Source organism: Bos taurus, chromosome 10 (assembly GCF_002263795.3).
Source record: "Bos taurus isolate L1 Dominette 01449 registration number 42190680 breed Hereford chromosome 10, ARS-UCD2.0, whole genome shotgun sequence".
Lineage (NCBI taxonomy): Eukaryota > Metazoa > Chordata > Mammalia > Artiodactyla > Bovidae > Bos > Bos taurus.
This window is the reverse complement of record NC_037337.1, coordinates 37,759,419-37,777,987: the sequence shown is the minus strand read 5'-3', so window position 1 is coordinate 37,777,987 and position 18,569 is coordinate 37,759,419. Positions and strand designations below refer to the sequence as shown.

The following is an 18,569-nucleotide window of genomic DNA, read 5'->3' as shown; positions in this document are numbered from 1 at the left end:
TGGTTGAGATTAAGGTTCCCAGCTGCTGCTCTTGCCGAGTCTCTGGGAGTTTTGTCTTTTACTTGCACCTAAAATACCTTTTTAGAATTTTGGGAAAGTAGGAAACTATGAACAAGATTGGTTTGGGTGTAAGGAAAGCAAGTCTAAAATCTGAAGTAAAGGAATGTTTATCCACATCCACATTCAGGATGTGACCATGCTGTGCTGACTGACATAAAGGTTCCTATAGTTTAACTTAATGTTATGAGAGAGAAACATAGAACCAGAGGTCAGAAAAAGGTCAGAATAACATAAAAGTTGGAGAATGAGAAACTGGTTGTCTAAGTAGTTCTCAAAGAAAATTTTGGAAGCAACCATGTCAAATAGACTACATACATTCTGGATGACAAAAATCAGACTTCTTGGGTCTTTGGCATGGAAAATGTATTCAAATATGGAAAAAAGATTTCTCTTTCATGTCATTGACTTAAGGGAGGTGAGAGAGGACATAAAAAGAGAACCAAATTCTAATTATGATCAGGATAGCATGGGTCAAAGATAGAAATGAGTTTATAACATAAGACTGTCCCCACTAGAATGGAGGAAGAAGGTGTCATGAGTACAGTGTTAGAATGGGAATGGCAGAGGTTGGGGAGTTAGGGATACAGAGTGGATATGAAAACTTACAGATGGGTGTTAGACTTTATAGAGTTTGTATCAAGGTAGTGATTTTGGATTAGTTGATGCTGAGGTTTTCCACCTAAGTGGTTTTTACTTCATATAATGGTGGCTTATTTTTCAGAACAACAAACGACTTGAAATCTTTGAATGCCATGGCCCTCGGGCTGTCAGCTGTCTTGCCACAGCTCAGGAAGGTGCCCGAAAGTTGCTGGTTGTGGGTTCTTATGACTGTACCATTAGCGTACGCGATGCACGGAATGGATTGCTCCTTAGAACTCTGGAGGGCCACAGCAAAACCATCCTCTGCATGAAGGCAAGTATAAAACAGGAGTTCATTGTCTGGTGCAAACAGAAGAGTTCAAATGAAGTTTCCCATGTTTTCTAATGCCTTATTTAGAATACAGGAGGTTACAGTCCTTTTCCTTAGGCCTGGAATCACCACAGGACGTACTGTTTTTTAGCATATTAATTGAGAGACAAATATCTTATAGAATGTAGATATACTCAAATGCTGTTCTAGGCTACTTCGTAATCATTCCAAAGAAGCAACAAACCCAATAATATGTTGTCAGTTCATCAGAGTACTTATTGGCAGCACATAAATTTCAGTTCAGAAAATTTGTCTGAGAAACTTATTTTATACCTCATTCATGCTCATCTCAAAATAGGGTGGAAACTAGAATTTGCCAATGTATATTACAAGTTAAAGGAAACCTCAGAACTTTATACTGAATCTCACTCACTGAATTTTTTTTCTTTAAGGTGGTGAATGACCTTGTGTTCAGTGGCTCCAGTGATCAGTCAGTCCATGCTCACAACATTCATGTAAGCCTTGTTGGTGTATCTTTAATAAAATGGTGGATAAAGCTTGAAGGGATTTCTCAGACCTCTTGCAATTTAAATTAAGCCTCCTTTCTAGTGAAAGACTTAATAATAATCCCTGTGCATAAGCTCTTGGATACTGTTAAGCACTATAGAAATCAAAATTCTTGGGGGCAGACTCAAAAGTCTACATCAGGTTTAGTTTGAATGTCTCATTTAAATGTGAGACATATTGAGCATCTGAGACTCTGAGAAAGTAGATATGATACATAGTTTAAAATAGCACAAATAGAAACGGCTGTGAGACTCTGCTTGGGTCATAGAGGCCACTTTTGAAGTTCAGTTCCTAGTCTGAACTTCTGAGGTTATTCAGCCTCAGGAACTTTTTGTCCAGATCCAGTGAAATGATAAAAGTGAATATACTTCGAACACTATAAAATACATACACACAGAGCTGTGACCCTTCTCTCTCTGTAACACTGGGTTCTCTCCATCAAGATACAGTGCATATATTTTATATAAGTAACAAATGCTTGTGAGAATACTTCACCTGTCTAAAATTAGTACAGCTACATGTGTGTACAAGTAGTCTCATCATTACCTCTTTTCGAATTACAGAATTATAAATCTCAAAAGTCAAGACTCTTAGAAATCAGTCTAGTAACTCTTGTCTCTCTTCTGATGCAGACTGGTGAGCTTGTCCGGATCTATAAAGGTCATAATCACGCAGTGACTGTGGTGAATATCCTAGGGAAAGTGATGGTGACTGCTTGCCTGGATAAATTTGTTCGTGTCTATGAGTTACAGGTAGAATTTAGATTCACTATTTTGTTTGAATGATTTGAAGAGATGGTCTGTTTGGATTTGGTGTGTATGTGTGTTTTTTTTTTTTAATATGGAAAGGCTGGGGTGGAACTCAGAAATCTGTGTTCTTCATAAGTGTTGTAGGTAATTATGAAGTAGTTTGGTCCTTGGACAGCACTTTCAGAAATACTGCCCTGAGATACCTGGTCAGGGTTTTCTGGAGGGCAGCTGTAGCCTGTCACATCTGTGTGGTTCTCTGTGTATAATTTCAGGTTTGAGACTTTGACACTACACAGAAATTGGTGGGGAATTTTCCCTCCCAATTACCAGCTCTTCCCTTGAGGAGGAGGACTTATTAAAAAGATTGCTGTTCGATTATGCTTCTGTTAACAAGTGACTGGTGCTTCAGCTTGATACCTGAGGTACAGTTTTAAACTTGCAAAAGCCTTCAGGGACTATGCTTATTAAACACAAGGTATAAATAACCTTGATTCTCTTTCTCCGCCCCCCCCACCCCGCCCTGCATCCACTTAAGTCACATGATCGATTGCAAGTTTATGGAGGACACAAAGACATGATTATGTGTATGACCATCCATAAAAGTATGGTGAGTTTAATTTGCTGTGCCACATAATTTGCTTTTGAATGTGTTTACTAAAAATTCTACAGACTCTTAGTAATGTTACTACTTGTCACTTCCAAAAATGATATCTATTTTTGATATGCCTCATTATTGAATGTTTTCTATCTCTTGGTATTATAATATTGAGAAGTAACCCAGTAGTGCTCTTGACTATTAGATTTTTATTAAGAACTAAAATAGTTACAATAAAAATGTATAATACCACCATTGGATAGAAGATAAATTTAAGGTGTTTCCAAAAAAACAGGTGAATGGTGTTTTCTTCAGAGACATTATGATCTGGAAAATACATTGGAATAGAGTCAGGAGATTTGGTCATTGTGGCATGGTTATAGCAGACCTAAAAGTAGAAGCTAACTCATGTAACCCTACTAATCTTTGATTTATTTTATTTTTAAATTTTGAGGTTGAACCAGAATGGATATTTTTCTAACTTTAAGCTGTAGAGCCTTTGTCCCAGTGAAATTCAGAAGCCTGATATGTAATGCCCAGCAGAAGCCAGAGCTACACCAGTTAAAGTATAAGCAGTGCCTCTGAGCCCTACCACTTCTGCTCTCAACGACAGTCCCAAGAATGGCTTTCTAAGGAGCATAGCTTCCAAGTATCCAGACTAGAAGATGTATAAGATACTTTCCTATTATGGTACTCTGGGGCTGGTTTGGGTTTAGGTTTAAAGTTTCCTGTTGTAGTGCTACCAGCTTTTGACTCTTATTTTGAGGATGTTCATAGTAGTTTTATTGTGTGTTGTTTTAGTCTGATAATGATAAACATTTTTCTCTAGATTTATACTGGCTGTTATGATGGCAGTATTCAGGCCGTGAGGCTAAATCTGATGCAGAATTACCGCTGCTGGGTAAGAATTAAAACTGTTCTTGTCACCAGACTTAGATGTTGCCCAACCCCAGGCCAGTTTATAGATCTTCATTATCATTGGTTTAACATTTTCATATTGAGTCTTCCACCATAGGACAAATAAGCTTATTTTTTAAAAAGTGTATAAAATGCTTCTGTAATTTTATAGTGAAAGTTCAATCTTAAGGTTAGATACAAACTATGTTTAAGTGTCCATTCAGAGGTTATTTCCTTTGTGTTTTTTATTTTGCTTTATTACTATATTAATACATGCCTACAAAAACATCAGTAATACAGAAGTGTGTGAAAGAAAAGTAGAAGTGCTTATTTTCATAACCTGCCTACAATATTTTACCCATTCCTCAGGCATTTACATGTATTAGTAGTTTGGTTTGTTCATTGGTTTTTGAGAAGTAGACAAATAAAAATTTGCCCTCTTGAAGTTTTAAACCTCAGTTCACTAGACTAAATTTCATGGTTTTTATTTTAGAGTGGAGGATGGTGATTAAACCTCAAAACTTTCACACTGTTTCTTATAAACCTTAATTTATTTCATCAGTTCTAATAGTACTGACCAGAGAAGAGTGGCTGGCACTGAATTTTTTCCCCTAAACCCTAATCCCCTTTTCAGCATTGATGAACTGTATGCTCACATTTTAAAATTTGAGTTTAAATTTGTCTATGGCCTAATTACTTTTCAGCTTTTTATACATCACTCTCTTTGACTTTTAGTATTCTCAGTGAAGACAGGCAAAATCTAGTAAAACAGTATCCAAAACATACTTAATCCAAACCAGTATCCAAAATAGACTTATCTAGAGAAATGAGGAAAATACCTTCTGGTTTTGAAGCTGGGGCTATAAAATAGTGTTTACAGAGGGAAAATTAAAAATTTCATTACTGTTTATAAATGAACTTGTTAGAATCATTTCTTAAAAGCCTGTAAGGAAAAAAAGCCAAAACAAGAGAGTCTTTATGCTTTCTGACTAACAATTGAAATATAGCCACATTTATAATACAGTAAAAAAAAAAAAAAAAGATCACAAGACTGTGATTCAAGTGATAAAAATTGTGAGTAAAGACAAGCTTCCTTGGCAGTTTTCTGCCAGTATTTCCACAAGTGTAGTTTTCTTTATCATACATTTGTGTTTTCAAGTTTACAAGCCAACAATTCTTAGAATTGTTAAAAATAACTCAAGTATTACAGGAAAGCTCTTTGTCTTTTTAAATAAATGAACTGAGAAGCTCTTTTTATGATGGCAAGATAAAGAATTATTATGGTTTAACACGCTCTATGACAACCTAGAGGGGTGGGATGGAGTGGGAGGTGGCAAGGAGGTTCAGGAGGAGTTCATACCATAGGCTCATACCATGAGCCATAGGTTCATACCTATGGCTGATTCATATTGATGTATGGCAGAAACCAACATAATATTGTAAAGCAATTATCCTTCAATTAAAAATAAATTTTTTAAAAAAGAATAAGTATAGTTTAAATTGAATTTTATTTAATTTGCCTGTCAGTATTTGCTAACAGCTTCATTATTTAAAGATGTAATGGCTACATTAGAGCTTTGCCTTCTCAAAATACTGAACTGTCAAAAGACTTCCTAGTCTTTTCAAAGTTTCTGAATAAATTCATGATTAATTTGGTTGCCTCTGGCTTTTTTGAATTTGCCAGCCAAGAATAAATTAAAGAATAGGGGCTTACTCACAGGCTACAATGAAGAATATTCTCATTGCATGTTTCCCGTCCTCTTTATAACTTAACTCTTTCAATTCTCTCTCTCTCCAGTGGCATGGCTGCTCTCTGATATTTGGTGTTGTAGATCATTTAAAACAACATTTGCTGACTGACCATACAAATCCAAACTTTCAAACTCTGAAATGTCGCTGGAAGAACTGTGATGCTTTTTTTACTGCTAAGAAAGGATCCAAACAGGTATATCAGTGGGATTTGAGGTCAACCCGGGGTCATTGGCTGCTCAGAGCAGGGTTCAGTAAACCTTTTTTGCCTTATTAGAATGTTCAGACTTGCAGTAAACAGGGAGAGTGTAAGGATTTCTCTTTTTATTATTAATATTATTCACAGATTTGAGAGATAGCTTAATGAGGTTTCAAGTGAAGAATTAGGTAGTTTTTGAGAAAGTGCCTAAAGAGAATGTTTTCACTTGTTCCAATCCAGTAACTGAACCTAGAGGTTTATTACAGCATTCTTTTGTTAAGAACTTAAGTGCACAGTTCCATGTGAATTAAGAGTGATGGGTCCTAACTGCCTTTCATGGATCACAGATTAGACCTGGGAAGCTCTCCGTGGCTTTGACTTTCTTTTGACCTACTACCAACCTCTTTCTCATGGGTCCTTTTCCCTTTATTTCTAGGATGCTGCAGGACACATTGAACACCACGCTGAGGATGACAGCAAAATTGATTCATGAAGTTTTTTGCCTCCCATGTTGGGAAGTCTTTAGTTGAACTAATCTCATATCAGCCCCTTGCACAGGCCAATGTCCTCCTTTCTCCAGTGAATCAGGGAAGGAGAAAGTGGTTACTAGCCAGGCTTACTACTAGCATAAGTCTGGGCAGCTCTATGGGATGACAGGTTACACTTCTAAATTTTTGCTGGAGGTTTGTCAGATTTAAACAGATTTTTAAGGAGCTATACTCTTCTGGGACAGCATGGCATATAGTAATTTATGCTACTGGTGTTCTCCAGATGTTTATTAAAGACACAGATCTTAATTGGTTACCCAGTTTGACCCTAATCACACATGTATTTTATTGATTTCAGTTTGTGATTTTTAGTTTCTGTTCTTATGATGATTTAAACCGATAGTCACGTGTTTAAGTTCAAATTTGTTCAAATGTTAGGTTTTTAGGATCAGACTTAATTTCTCCTTAATTATTGCAATCAGTTAATTCTAACCACTGGGTAATTTAATTGGAAGCAAATATTTTCTTTTCTTAACAATTATGTACAATGTTTCAATATTCTCTTCTTAGATGGACAGAGCAGCCTTTAAATGCTAAAGGGACACACAGTAGATTTTTAACAGCTGGAGTAGCTGCTCTGCTGATTATATTTTAGGAGCTCAGGCAGCAGATCACATAATGACAAATCCTTGCACACAATAATTCCTATTGAACCTCCGCAGACTTTGACAAAGTCCTCGGTTCAAGGCAATGCACAGACCTACCATCTACTTGGAGATCTCACTGTTAGACCTGGGTACTCCCTGCAGGTATTGGCAGGCTGTTCAAACTGGACGTGTGCCTTTGTCTTTCCAGGTTCTGACCCTCCAAACGGGCAGTGGGTTTGAAACCTTTTAGTTTGCTTCATTGCCAACCCCTCTCCCATTCTCTGATTGTGCCTAGACTGACAGCAGCCGTCATATAGTTCCTCTGGGCTCATGAGGTACTTTTTACCGACCCACAGTACACAAATGGGGGGAATCAGGATAAAGCATCTGAATATAGTTTTTAAGGCCTCAAGCAAACTTCTTAAAGACCAGTGTATTGCCTTCACCTCCCCCACTAAGCTGAGAAGGAAGGGTGGAGTGGGATGAAGGGAAAAGACCCTCCCTGTCCTTCAAGAGCAGCCAAATGAACAAAGCCTTGACACTGCTTTGTTTTTAAATTCTCTCTGGATTCTTAAGTGAAGCCATAGCGGTGTTACTTTCTAGCTTTTTGTTTCTGTGATCGTCAAAACTCTAAAAGATTCTACAGAGAGAGGGAGGAAAGGAGAGAGGAGCCGAGTGCCACATACCGAACTCCGGATGTGATGCCCACTCTTTCCTAGAGGAGAGCAGCCAGGTTTATCTCCACCCACCTTAGTGTACACAATTCTTCTCCCATGTCTTCACTCAGGCTTTAGGGCAGGGGAACTTCACCTGGGGTTCATGGATAGGTTTCATGAGGGTATCCAAAACCCCTGGAATTGAGTATAAGACTAAGTAGCTGTTCTTTTTTTCCAGGAAAGCCTCTGGTGGTTTTTATTAGATCCAAAAAAAAAAAAAAGAACTAAGCTGGGAGATACATCTAGATAATGAATGGCCCCATGAATTATTTACTTCTGTCCTTATGAACGCCAGGACTCTTGTGTTGACCACATTACTGAGATTTGCATGATATTTGAGAGAGCAGAGAAGATCTTGTTGCATAAAGTTTATGTGTGCTGTTTCTGTCTGAGAACAAGCATTCCCTTCTCTTACCCCATTTCCTGTACACGTGACCAGAGAAGCCAAGCTGTTCTGTGGGTTTGGGAATGGTGATTCCTAGCAAAGTACATTTGGATTTATTGCTAAACCTGGCGTTTTCCTTAGGACTGTAGTGAACCCACATTCCTACATTGGCTGAGCAGTGTGCTGAGAAAGTCTTGCATGCTCTGTCACATAGGTGCCCTTCTGTTCTGCCTGAGGACATGTCTGAAAAGATGGGAGTGGTGGAGCTTATGTACAGCAGGAAGGGGATATGTGAGGTGTTGGGCAGTTGTGGGGAACTGTTGTAGGTATGAACAGATTGATAGAATCAGTAAAAACTGATTTGAGCTTAACTTTGATAGAATCATGCACAGTCTATCTGCCTTTATGTATGCAGTTATGGATGTTTCTTGTACGTGTGTATGCGTGTGGGCACCTATACTTAATAATACTTCTCCCCATTTCACAGGAATTTTCTCTGAAGCCATAGCAATAATGTCTTTGTTTCAAGAATGTGTAAAACTCACTTAACACCAGGTTAGTGTACTGCCCTAAATGCACTGTTGTAGCCATCTGTTTAGAAATAAAGGCACCATAAGCATCTTGGCTGCTTATGGTTGTGTGTTATTACTTTTAAGTGTCTTCAAAGTTATGCAGAAGTCTTTTTTTTAAGTCTTCTATAATGTCTTGGCTGATTCTGGCCTTCTCTTCCCTCTCAGATTAGAGCAGTGGTTCAGGGCTTTGTGTTTGCTCTGATATTTCACACTTAGTAGAGGAAGGAAATTGTTACATGATGTGACAAAACACAACTCATTTCTTCTAAGGAATCGAATGTTATTTTTAATTACTTGTGTTTACTTCTGACAACAGAAGCCAAGAAAACCATAGCATAAATCCTTTTGTGTGTATATGCTAGTGTTTTAATGGCAGTTTGTTCTGATGAAATATCAGTGACTTCAAGTTTTATCATGAAGTTTTTAATCAGGTTCAAAATTTTGGCGTGCGACTCTACTCAATATAAAGCAGTTAAACACAATGCAAACAAAGGGTTATCTTGACCTGATGTTACTTGAATTTGAGAGAACGTCATTATTACTACACTCCTGCTTTCGTGGAGAATTTTTTTTTCTGCCTCAGAAGTTGAGTGTTTAGCTCCTGAACTACCTATAATTTGTAGGCAACATTATTGCTATTTAAGTGATTATTTGCCTAACGAAGGGTTTTTTGTTTTTCTCTTTTTGGTAGATTATACAGTGGTCAACTTTAGTGACTAGGAATGTGGATGATTTGGTGGGAGTAGGTGTACAATACTTAGCGGAATGGTAATGGTATATTTTATGGAAGAGTTCCATTTGAGGGGAAATCAAACTATATTGTGAAGTGGGATTTAAGTAGCACGCCCTCTCAGGTTTGCCGTTCATATACGCTGACTTATAAATTTTGTACCTGTTACCTAAAGGAGAGCGCCTAAAAACTGTTAAGGCCATGCCTGCCACATTGTTACAACAGTGATTTTTATCCCAGCCGCAAATCCTCAGGATCTTGAGGATTTCAGAGATGCTGTCTGAGGGTCAGAAACAAGCTGTGGTATAGGTGGTTTGGGTTATACTGAGTTCCATACATCAGTGGATGTGAAATCTTGATTAAACCAAACCTACTACTAATCAGACAGTAACCACTAACCTCACTTCCAACCCCCAACTATGTGGCCTTGCTGGGTCACCTGGTGACTAACATTTCCCAGATTTCTTCTGAATTCACAGTTGAATTAGCCCAGTTGAATTGGGGGAGAAGGAAGCAAGGAGGAAAGGCTGTTGAGGACCTTTTCTCCTGCTTCAGAGAAGTACATGCCCTCGAGCTGCGCCAGTGCCCTTGGTGTCTTGATTTTTTTTTTTAATTGAATATGGATTAGAAGACTGAAATCAGATGACATTTGACTGCAAAATGTTTATAAGCAAATAGTTTAGCCTTCTTACATTTTGGTATAAAGCTGTGAACTTCCTAACTTTGTAAAGCAACATATAAAGCAAATATAAGAGGAAAATAAAGTACTTTTACTAATTGTTTATTTTTGTTACCTTATCTACATATTCACGGCCAGCCCTTTTCCATGTTGATATAGAGATCAAGAAGGAAATTGGGTGGAAAATGCAAGATGGTTATAGATCATGGTCCAGATAAGCACGGCACACACCTTCATTTAAGGGTTTGTCCAAGGTCATACAGTAGGTCAGTGTTAGTAGAGGAGCTCTGCATCGTTACAGTCAGCTAACTTGCCCCTCCAGTTAATAGGTAACCCATTTTGTCTACACCCAACAGCTATTCCCCTTCCTTTCCTGTATCTTGGAAAGTATTTGAGTGATTCCTGTGCTCAAGAAATAGCAAAAAGGCATGATTAAAGTGGGGTTTGGGATTTGTGTGTGTGTGTGTGTGTGTGTGTGGGTGTGTGTGTGTATTTTCCATTGCTGTATTCTGAAACTATAGCTCTATACCCAATGGGTGAGATTGGAGCTACTCAGTCTTGCTGTAGCTCTCAATGTGAGAAAACAAAACACAATCAAACCAGCAAAACATATGCCTTTATTGAGATGAACATTTTTTCAGAATGCAACCTAACTTATGAGTTAGATAACCCAAAATGTCCAAACCTCTTTTCACTGAACTAGTTTACTCCAGAGCAGGCCCGTCCTGAAACAGTCAGGCAGAACCAAGTGCTCATTTTGTTGTTGTCCCATGGGTGGGAGAACACAGAGATAATGGGGGGGGGGAGGGACACGGGGTGGGGGGATCTAGCACCAGGAAGCACTGAGTGCCATTGGCAAATGCTTCTGCAAACAGCTGCAAGCATCTAAGGAGAGTACTTGTCTTCAGAGCTGAGGCCATCAGACTCCAAGCAAAGCTCTCACTGGCCTGTGGCTAGCGGAAGCAGACAGAGGCACTTGGCTCCATGTGGCACAGGGACAACACAGCTCTCCCTTCCCCATTCCTTAACTGAAGGGTCAGGCTGGGCCTGACAAATGGACAGATGCCCTAAGGCTGGGAGGGAAGTGAGTAGAGGAGGAACTAGACTGATGAGGTGCCTGGAGGCTTCCTGGGGGTGCAGCAACTGTGTCCTTTGAGGTAAGTGACTAGCTCTGTTGGGTGAAATTGAAATCCTGAGTGATCCTCCATGCCTTCGATGTGGCCAGCTTGGTTCAGGCATACATGGTGAGCTGCAGCCACTGCAAGAGGAAGTCCCAAGATCAGAATGCACATGAGACAAAAGAGCCAAGCCCTACATATCTAAAACGTAGAAGAAAAGGCCAGTCCCAGCATGCCAGACACGGAAGATTTCCTGAGAAGCATCCTTCCCACAGATCTCCCCTAGAAAGTACAGATTTTCCAGCATAAAGCCATAACTGAGGCTTCCTTAGAGCCTTCCCCCACTATGCGTTCCCCATGACCACATCCTGCTGAGCTCTGAGCTTCCCTTTATGTTCCTTTCCCATCCCATCCAATCCCATCCCTCCACCTCAAATTTTAAAGTGCGGGGGGAGTGTACTGTTAGGCTTTACCTCGAGAACATTGAGTTTGATGATACCGTCCCCATCCTTGTCAAATGCATTGAAAGCTCCTGCTCGGAAGAATGCATAGACCAGAGGCCAGTTACAGGTGCTCCCCCCCACCCCCGACCACTCCACCTTTTCTTAAGAGGACCATGTGCCCGGTGCTGCCCTTCAGCACCAAAATAGGCCAAAATATCACCAATAACTGCCCCTTGCCATCCCATTCTGAGCCTAAAGAGGGCCTCTTCACCTTTGTTCAGCCTGAACAGTAGATGGGTTTGTCCAGGGTCATATAGTAAGGTCAGTTAGTGGAGATTCCCTCCACCATAGGAGAGGGAGCAGGAAGGGCCTAAGAAAGCAGAAGGGTAGCTGTCCACTTACTGAACATGCCCTCCAGCCTGACAAAGCAGCAGATGAAACTGTCGAAGTCAATATTCATGTACTTGTCTGCATAGCGCATGGTAATGATATCGTAGAGCTGGTTGTTGAGGTGGAAGCCTGTTGGGGAGAGCACAGGAGAGGAGATGGGGGTGAGTCCTCAGGCCTGCTTGCTTTCTCCTTAGAACCTCCTTGTCACACTGTGGCCTAGGAGAGGAGAACAAGAAGCCCTTTCTCTGGTAGGGCCCCAGTGGCCCAGTCCTCCCCTCTCATCCCTGCTCCTTCCACCTCCCATCTGCATCCTGGCCACCCCATTTCTTCCCCATACCTGCATCTTTGACTGCATTGCGCATCTCGTAGCTGTTGATGGTGCCAGATTGGTCTGTGTCATAGTGTTTGAAAATTTTCTGGCAATAGAAAATTTGAGGACAGAGGTCATACACTCAACCTCTGAATTAGTCCCTTCCTTACTCCCACCCTTGTTCTCTCCTCCCACCTGCCACGTCTTAATCTTCTTCCAGAGGTGATGAAACTCTTGCAGGTTCAGTCTCCCAGAGCCATCTGTCTGGAGGAAGGAGGTCAGGGCTACAGGGCACATAGCAAAATCCTCCTGGCTTGGGAGCAGGCCTTCTGAGGGGCTGTGCAAGGGAGGTCCTCTGTAGAAGGGCTTCGCCCAGGATATCCACCCTTGTCCTGACCTAGTGTTTAACACACACACACACACACACCCCGCCCCATGCTTCCCTAGTCAGAATCAGTGCCTGCTCTAGAACCCAGGGAACCTTTCTCTTAAAGACCACTCTGAGGTAGGACCTCAGAATCCCAGGCCTGAGGTTGAGAGCAGGGGCCAGTGTTCTCCCAACTGTGCTTCCTCCAACAGCTCCTTAAAGAGCAGCAGCCAGGAAGTTCAGCACAGGGCCTCCTTAAATCTTTCCTTGAGCATGAATTTGGGCCCCTCTGCTTGACTGGGCCCCCCTCATTGTTGCCCTAGCCCCAGGAGACTACACAGGGGCTGCTGACAGGGCTGGGAAAGGGTGGCAGTAAGGATACGTCCATGAGAGCAATCATGCTACGGCAGGACTCCAGCGTGAAGCCTTGTGTCTTCAGGTCCTTATCTGAGAAGTATGGAGAAGAGTGAGGAGCTGCCTTCAGATAGCTGGACACACACTGCCCAACTGCCCACCTGCCCCTGCAGAATTAAGCTGCTCACGTTTGTTCACAACTCTGTTAAGGACGTTCTTGAGCTCATCTGCGCAGATCTCCATGTCCTGAGGAGGAAAGGGGAAGAGAATCATGGCTCAAGAGTGCAGCAGCTGGTGGAGCATAGGCTTTGCGAATCAAATCCCAGCCGTCCATGCTTGTATAGTCCATGACAGGGCTGTTCTGTCATGGGGAAGCTGGGGCTTTTTTGAGGAAGACCCTGTACCTTCAGCTGTCTAGAGAGCAGTGGGCCCACCCAGTGGGTGTGTCGGTCTAGAACTCAAAGGACTTCACTTGTGGATTCCTGTGCTACACTCATATACCCCGTTTCCATAAAAAACCAAAATGACCTCCACTGAACAATAATGAAATAACTGGCAAATTGAGCAGTTCATCAAGGAGAGGAGTGTCTGAGTGAGTCAGAGTTGGAGGTACTCACATCGCCTGCTATCTGCCTGAAAATATTCCGGAATTGCCGCTGTTCCTCACTTTCCTGGTCGGTGTTGCCAGGCTCTAGCTGTGGAGGCACAAAGGAAAACTGGTTGGCAGGGACCAGGGAGATGGACAAACCCGAGAGGAAAGTTCCTTCTGGACTGAAGGAGCCAGGGTGACTAAACCAGCCATAGGTGGCAGCAGGAGCTGGGTACAGAGTCAATGCTCTTCTTTCTTGGTTGAACCTACTGATCTGGAGTAAGAATCATCTGGGCCCCAAGGACCCTTCACTCTGTACCTCCCCAGCCTAGCCAGAGGAGGTATATCAGCTGTGCAGACATGTAGACAGCCCCCTTGGTCCTCTTTCCCCCATCTGCACCAGCTGGAGCCCTCTCCTCCTTTTACAGCCTGACCATCCCAACCAAACCAGCCCCAGCAGGATGAAGCAGACCAGACCAATCTGATACCTCCAGCCATTTCTGCCATCAAGGCCAAATCCTCAGAGGACCCTCCTCCCCTCCCCCGCCATTGCATGGGCACCACAGGACAGAGATGTCCCTGGGTTTATCTGGAATCTTGCCTGCTAGTCTCACCTCCTATATACTTTATATGACCTCCTGTCCTCACTCCAATCTAACACTGTCCCCTGAGCTCTGGAGGACTCCACCTCTGGTGTCACCCCCCTCCCACTACTGTTCTTTATCTTCCCTGTTAATGACACCAGGAAATGAGCTGTTCTGTCTCAGTGTCTGTCACAGGCTTTGCATCCCTCTTCTTTCATCATCCTGGCTGGATGGGCTCCAGCAGGGAAGCTCAGCCCATCCTTCCCAGGACCAGCTTGGTGTGGCAGCCAATCCCAAGACATTCATCCAAGCAGCACCCCAAATTTTAGGAGAATTTGATGAGGGAAAATGTCAGTGGGACAAACCTAAACCTCTGGATGTTAAAGGGACACCCCACCCCTATGGCTCCTCCAACCCCCATGCACTCCAAGAGCACAGGCCTCAGTTGTGTGCAGGCCACCCCACTCATGCACATGCTCAGAAACCTGTGGGGATTTTGCTTGCTTATCAGGGCTTGTGTTGTCTTTTCCCTCCTCTGTTTCCTGGTCCACACCCAGCTCCTTGTTGCTGTTTGCTCGGTCTGAAACAAAGATGATGGGCTGGAGAGAAGAGGGGAGTGGGGAGGGGGCAGGAAGGAAACAAGGATTACTGGCTGAGTGGGCACATGAAGCAACCTCTCTCCTGGAGCAGCTTTGTCCAGTGAGGAGGGAAAGAGCAGAGCTGGGACTTCCTGAACCTCTGTTCAAGCTCCATCTCTGCCACTAACAAGCTGTGTGACTTGAGGAAAGATGCTTGATCTCTCTGGACCTAAGTTTCTTATCTCCTTGTAGAGTTATGAGGATTAAACATGGTAGTTAGTACATGTGAAAATGCTAAGAATCCTAAAAGCAGCATGGTATAGTGCAGTGATTTTCAAGTATTTTGTAGATTTTTTTTTTTCAAATGGAAACCTTGTTCAAATTAAATTCCCCCAGATGCTCTAAAAACTGAGCTTCTCTGCTTAATGAAGAGGGCAGAGCTCTTTTCCCTTGACACCCCCACATCACCATGGCAGCTACTAAGGCTTCTCCAAGGAACCTCTAGGACTTGGCAGAGGACACATTGAGGAAAGAACTGATTATCTACATGGTCACTGAGTTGGGTCAGAATACTTGACTGGAGTCGCAGCCATGCCCCTCACATATGAAAAATATCCTCTGGCCTGAGTTTACTCGTCCATTAATGGGGATGATAAAAACTGCTTTGCCCTTTTCATGGGGCTCTTGTGGGGATCACACAGTTACTGAATGTATAATTGTACTGGAAAAACATTTAAGATGATGCCCAAATATAAGGGGTATTTGTCAGACATGCTCATGCAAGTGAGGAGAATGTGAAAGGGTGGAAAGCGGCTGCCATGCTGTGGTGGCACTGGTTGGGGTATACATCCCATTGAGAAAGCCGGAGGAGGAAGGCAAGGCTCCTGTTAGCGGTGCAGAGAACAAGGGGACAAGCAAAATCTCTCAGTGCATAAGAGTTCCTGAGCACTCTTGAGTTCCCATTTGCTTTTCCATACTGTTCCTCTAGGGCAGCACGAATGGACAGACCATGGAGAGAGCTTCCCCAGCTTTGGCTCCCAGCAGGCCCCAAATACCTTGGCTTGCTCTTCTTTCCAAGAAAGGGGTCTTGTTCAAGTAACTGATACCTGTAGGGAATCTCAGAGCAAGTGTGGCTAGCAGTCTGAGGGGGGAAGTGTGACCATGGGGCATCCCTACCAGGCACACAACTTGGGGCCCAAGCATGGGTCTGGGCCACACAGGCCATGGAGTGTAAAGGTCCGGTACCAGAGAGCTGAGGGCAAGAAACATGGGTTCAGAACAAATATGGTTTCCAGTTCAAGTTTCCCCACTCATTAGTGGTGTGTCCTCAGACAAGGACTTCTGAATCTTTATCGTCTATAAAAGAGGGATCCCGACAGCACCTACCTTGTAGACACTGTTGTAACTGAACACAATGTATATTTTACCCCCAGCACAGGGCCTGAATATGCAGTTGGTGCTTGGTGAATGTCAGCTCTGGTCTGCACTAGCTTGGAGGACCCCTATGATGGATCTTTCCAGATGCTGTCATGAACACTAACACCAAACCTTGTCTGATGGCCTTTGGCTATTCCTCCATTGGTGTGAGGATGCCCAAAGGTCAGTCATTTCTGGATGGCACTCTGGGTGGTCAAACCAAAGTTGTAAAAGGGGTAACATTATTGTAGGCATTACTGCCCTGGAGACCACGGGGGAAGTTATCAGGTGAAAGGAGCAAGGATGGGGTTGATTGTAATCTCGAGTTCCAAAATTACACATAAAAGCTTTCCTCTGAGGCCCCTGAGATGCTCTTAGCATGCATGGTTAGCTTTAGTGATGATGTCCCTGCAGCACAGTGGTCTTAACCAGGACACCCAGGAGGGCAAGCTCCCCAGGTAGCTCTCCTTATCTTTCCCCCTGAAACCAGTCAAGTTGAGCAGCTCCTCTGGGGCCACGCATGTGAAGCTTCGCTTCCCCTCTCCCCTTCCCCATCTGGACATGCACAGCAAGCAGAGTCCATCAGGGCCCATGACTTTGAGGGGCTTAGTTCAGAGAGAGAGGTCACTATCTAGGAGGGAGTTGGCAACCTGCTTCACCTGGAATGAGAGCCCTAGCAGTGACAGCCACTCTGGGTGTCCTCTGCCACCCCCTTCCCCAGAAGGCTAAGGAAAAAGGAGTAGGGAGCAGGCAGGGAAAACAGGAGGAAGGAGTTGTCCTGTCTGCAGAGCAGGCACTGGTGTCAGAAGACAAGGCCCTCCCCCGCACTGACATGGAAATCCTCACACAACTCTGTCACTGCTCCCTGAGGACCAAGGCCCGTTGCCATTCCTGCAAGAATCAAGTCTGAGCTTAGCTTAGTCACACCCACTTCTGAGAAAGAAGAGGTTCTCCTGTGGGTTTTTGCAGGACCCCCATGTCAGGCCCATTTTCACTGGTTGGCCGTCCTCCCTTTCTCTTCTAAGCAGGCAGTAAAGTGTGGTGGTTCAGAGCACAGACTGCGGAGCCAGACCTCCTGGTTCCAGGGTGACTCTGCCACTGGCTGTGTGGTCTTGGGCATGTTGGTCAATCTGTCTGTACCTTTCCTTCCTCTGAAAATGAAGGTAATCATAGTACAGGCATCCCTTGCTTTATCATGCTTCGCAGATACTGCATTTTTTACAAACTGAAAGTTTGTGGCAATTCCATCTTGAGTAAGTCTAACCAGTGCCATTTTCTGAACAGCATTGTGTGCTTTGTGTCTGTGTCACATTTTGGTAATTCTTACGATATTTCAAACTTTCTCATTACTATCTTATGGTGATATGCAGTCAGTATTCTTTGATGTTATTACTACAACTTGCTGAAGGCTCAGATGATGATCAGCATTTTTTAGCAATAAAGTATTTTTAATTAAGGCACATACTTTTTTTCTTTAGTATTAATGCTATTTCACACTTAATAGACTATAGTATAGTGCAGACAAAACTTTCATATGCACTGGAAAACCAAAAACTTCCTGTGACTTGGTTTATTCTGATACTCGCTTTTTTGCAGTGTTCTGGAACTGAACCCACAATCTCTCTGAGTTCTGCGTGTACCAATCTCATAGAGTTGTTGTGAGGATGGAGAGAATCCACGGAAAGCACCTACAAGAGTGGCTGGCTCATAGCCTCCACTCGGCAAGTATAAGCTATCAGTGCTCTGTACCCATAGCTGCCAGAGGAGCTCAGGGAAGGAGGTGGAGGGCTGGGGAGAGGAGGCAGGTCCAGTGCACACATGCTCACTCTTACACACACTGTGTGCCCACTCACCCTGTTACACCCACCTTGTTTTTTTTCTTTTTCTGTACAAGAAAAGAAAATAATAAATGCAAGATAAGTGAAAAGCAAGTTCCCAGAAAGCCCAGTGGCCTTTGGCTTCCCTGTGAACCTGGTCCTCAGTGTCAGGTGAGGTTCATAAATCTGGGTCATGTGGAGCCAAACGGGCCTGGAAGGTATAGGGAGAAGAGAATTCTCCAGGCCCAGGCACAGGGCTGATACGGCTTTGCTTTTATAGTCCATTCTGCCATTGGTCGTGGCCAAGGAAGGGGAGCTTCTGGCAGATGTTTTGTATTTTTTCATGAAGTTGGTTACTAAAACACCCCAAAAGTAGGCTCACCTAAACTGGCCTGAAAATGAATTTTATTTGATTTATAGTTTTTGGTTTTTCATTAAAATTAGAAGGTCAGGGCTTTCCTGGTGGCTCAGACAATAGAGTCCACCTGCAATGCAGGATACCCAGGTCTGATCCCTGGATCGGGAAGATCCCCTGGGGAAGGAAATGGTGACTCACTCCAGTATTCTTGCCTAGAGAATTCCATGGACAAAGAAGCCTGGCAGGCTACAGTCTGTGGAGTTGCACACAGTCAGACACGACTGAGTGACTAACACTTTCAC

The 18,569-nt window shown here is 43.1% G+C and overlaps 2 protein-coding genes across 7 annotated transcripts in view; one reads left to right on the top strand and one right to left on the bottom strand.

Moving 5' to 3' along the window:
• Positions 1-10,046, top strand: part of ZNF106 (zinc finger protein 106) — a 53,781-nt gene extending 43,735 nt beyond the window's left edge. For all 3 annotated transcript variants that reach the window (XM_010809231.4, XM_002690810.7, XM_059890821.1), the window contains 7 exons: positions 782-973; positions 1,423-1,485; positions 2,170-2,289; positions 2,822-2,893; positions 3,711-3,782; positions 5,577-5,723; positions 6,163-10,046. In XM_010809231.4, the coding sequence (XP_010807533.1) occupies positions 782-973; positions 1,423-1,485; positions 2,170-2,289; positions 2,822-2,893; positions 3,711-3,782; positions 5,577-5,723; positions 6,163-6,219 (723 nt within the window). In that variant the 3' untranslated portion in view covers positions 6,220-10,046. The remainder of the gene's footprint in view (positions 1-781; positions 974-1,422; positions 1,486-2,169; positions 2,290-2,821; positions 2,894-3,710; positions 3,783-5,576; positions 5,724-6,162) is intronic.
• A 494-nt stretch (positions 10,047-10,540) lies between these two features.
• Positions 10,541-18,569, bottom strand: part of CAPN3 (calpain 3) — a 56,087-nt gene continuing 48,058 nt past the window's right edge. Inside the window, exons 4-13 of one of the 4 annotated variants that reach the window (XM_059890219.1) lie at positions 17,960-17,977; positions 14,584-14,697; positions 13,543-13,620; positions 13,114-13,171; positions 12,954-13,018; positions 12,400-12,468; positions 12,232-12,310; positions 11,907-12,023; positions 11,535-11,593; positions 10,541-11,201 (exon numbers count right to left, since the gene is read on the bottom strand). In XM_059890219.1, coding sequence (XP_059746202.1) covers positions 11,175-11,201; positions 11,535-11,593; positions 11,907-12,023; positions 12,232-12,310; positions 12,400-12,468; positions 12,954-13,018; positions 13,114-13,171; positions 13,543-13,620; positions 14,584-14,697; positions 17,960-17,977 — 684 coding nt within the window. In that variant the 3' untranslated portion in view covers positions 10,541-11,174. 4 annotated transcript variants of the gene reach the window in all.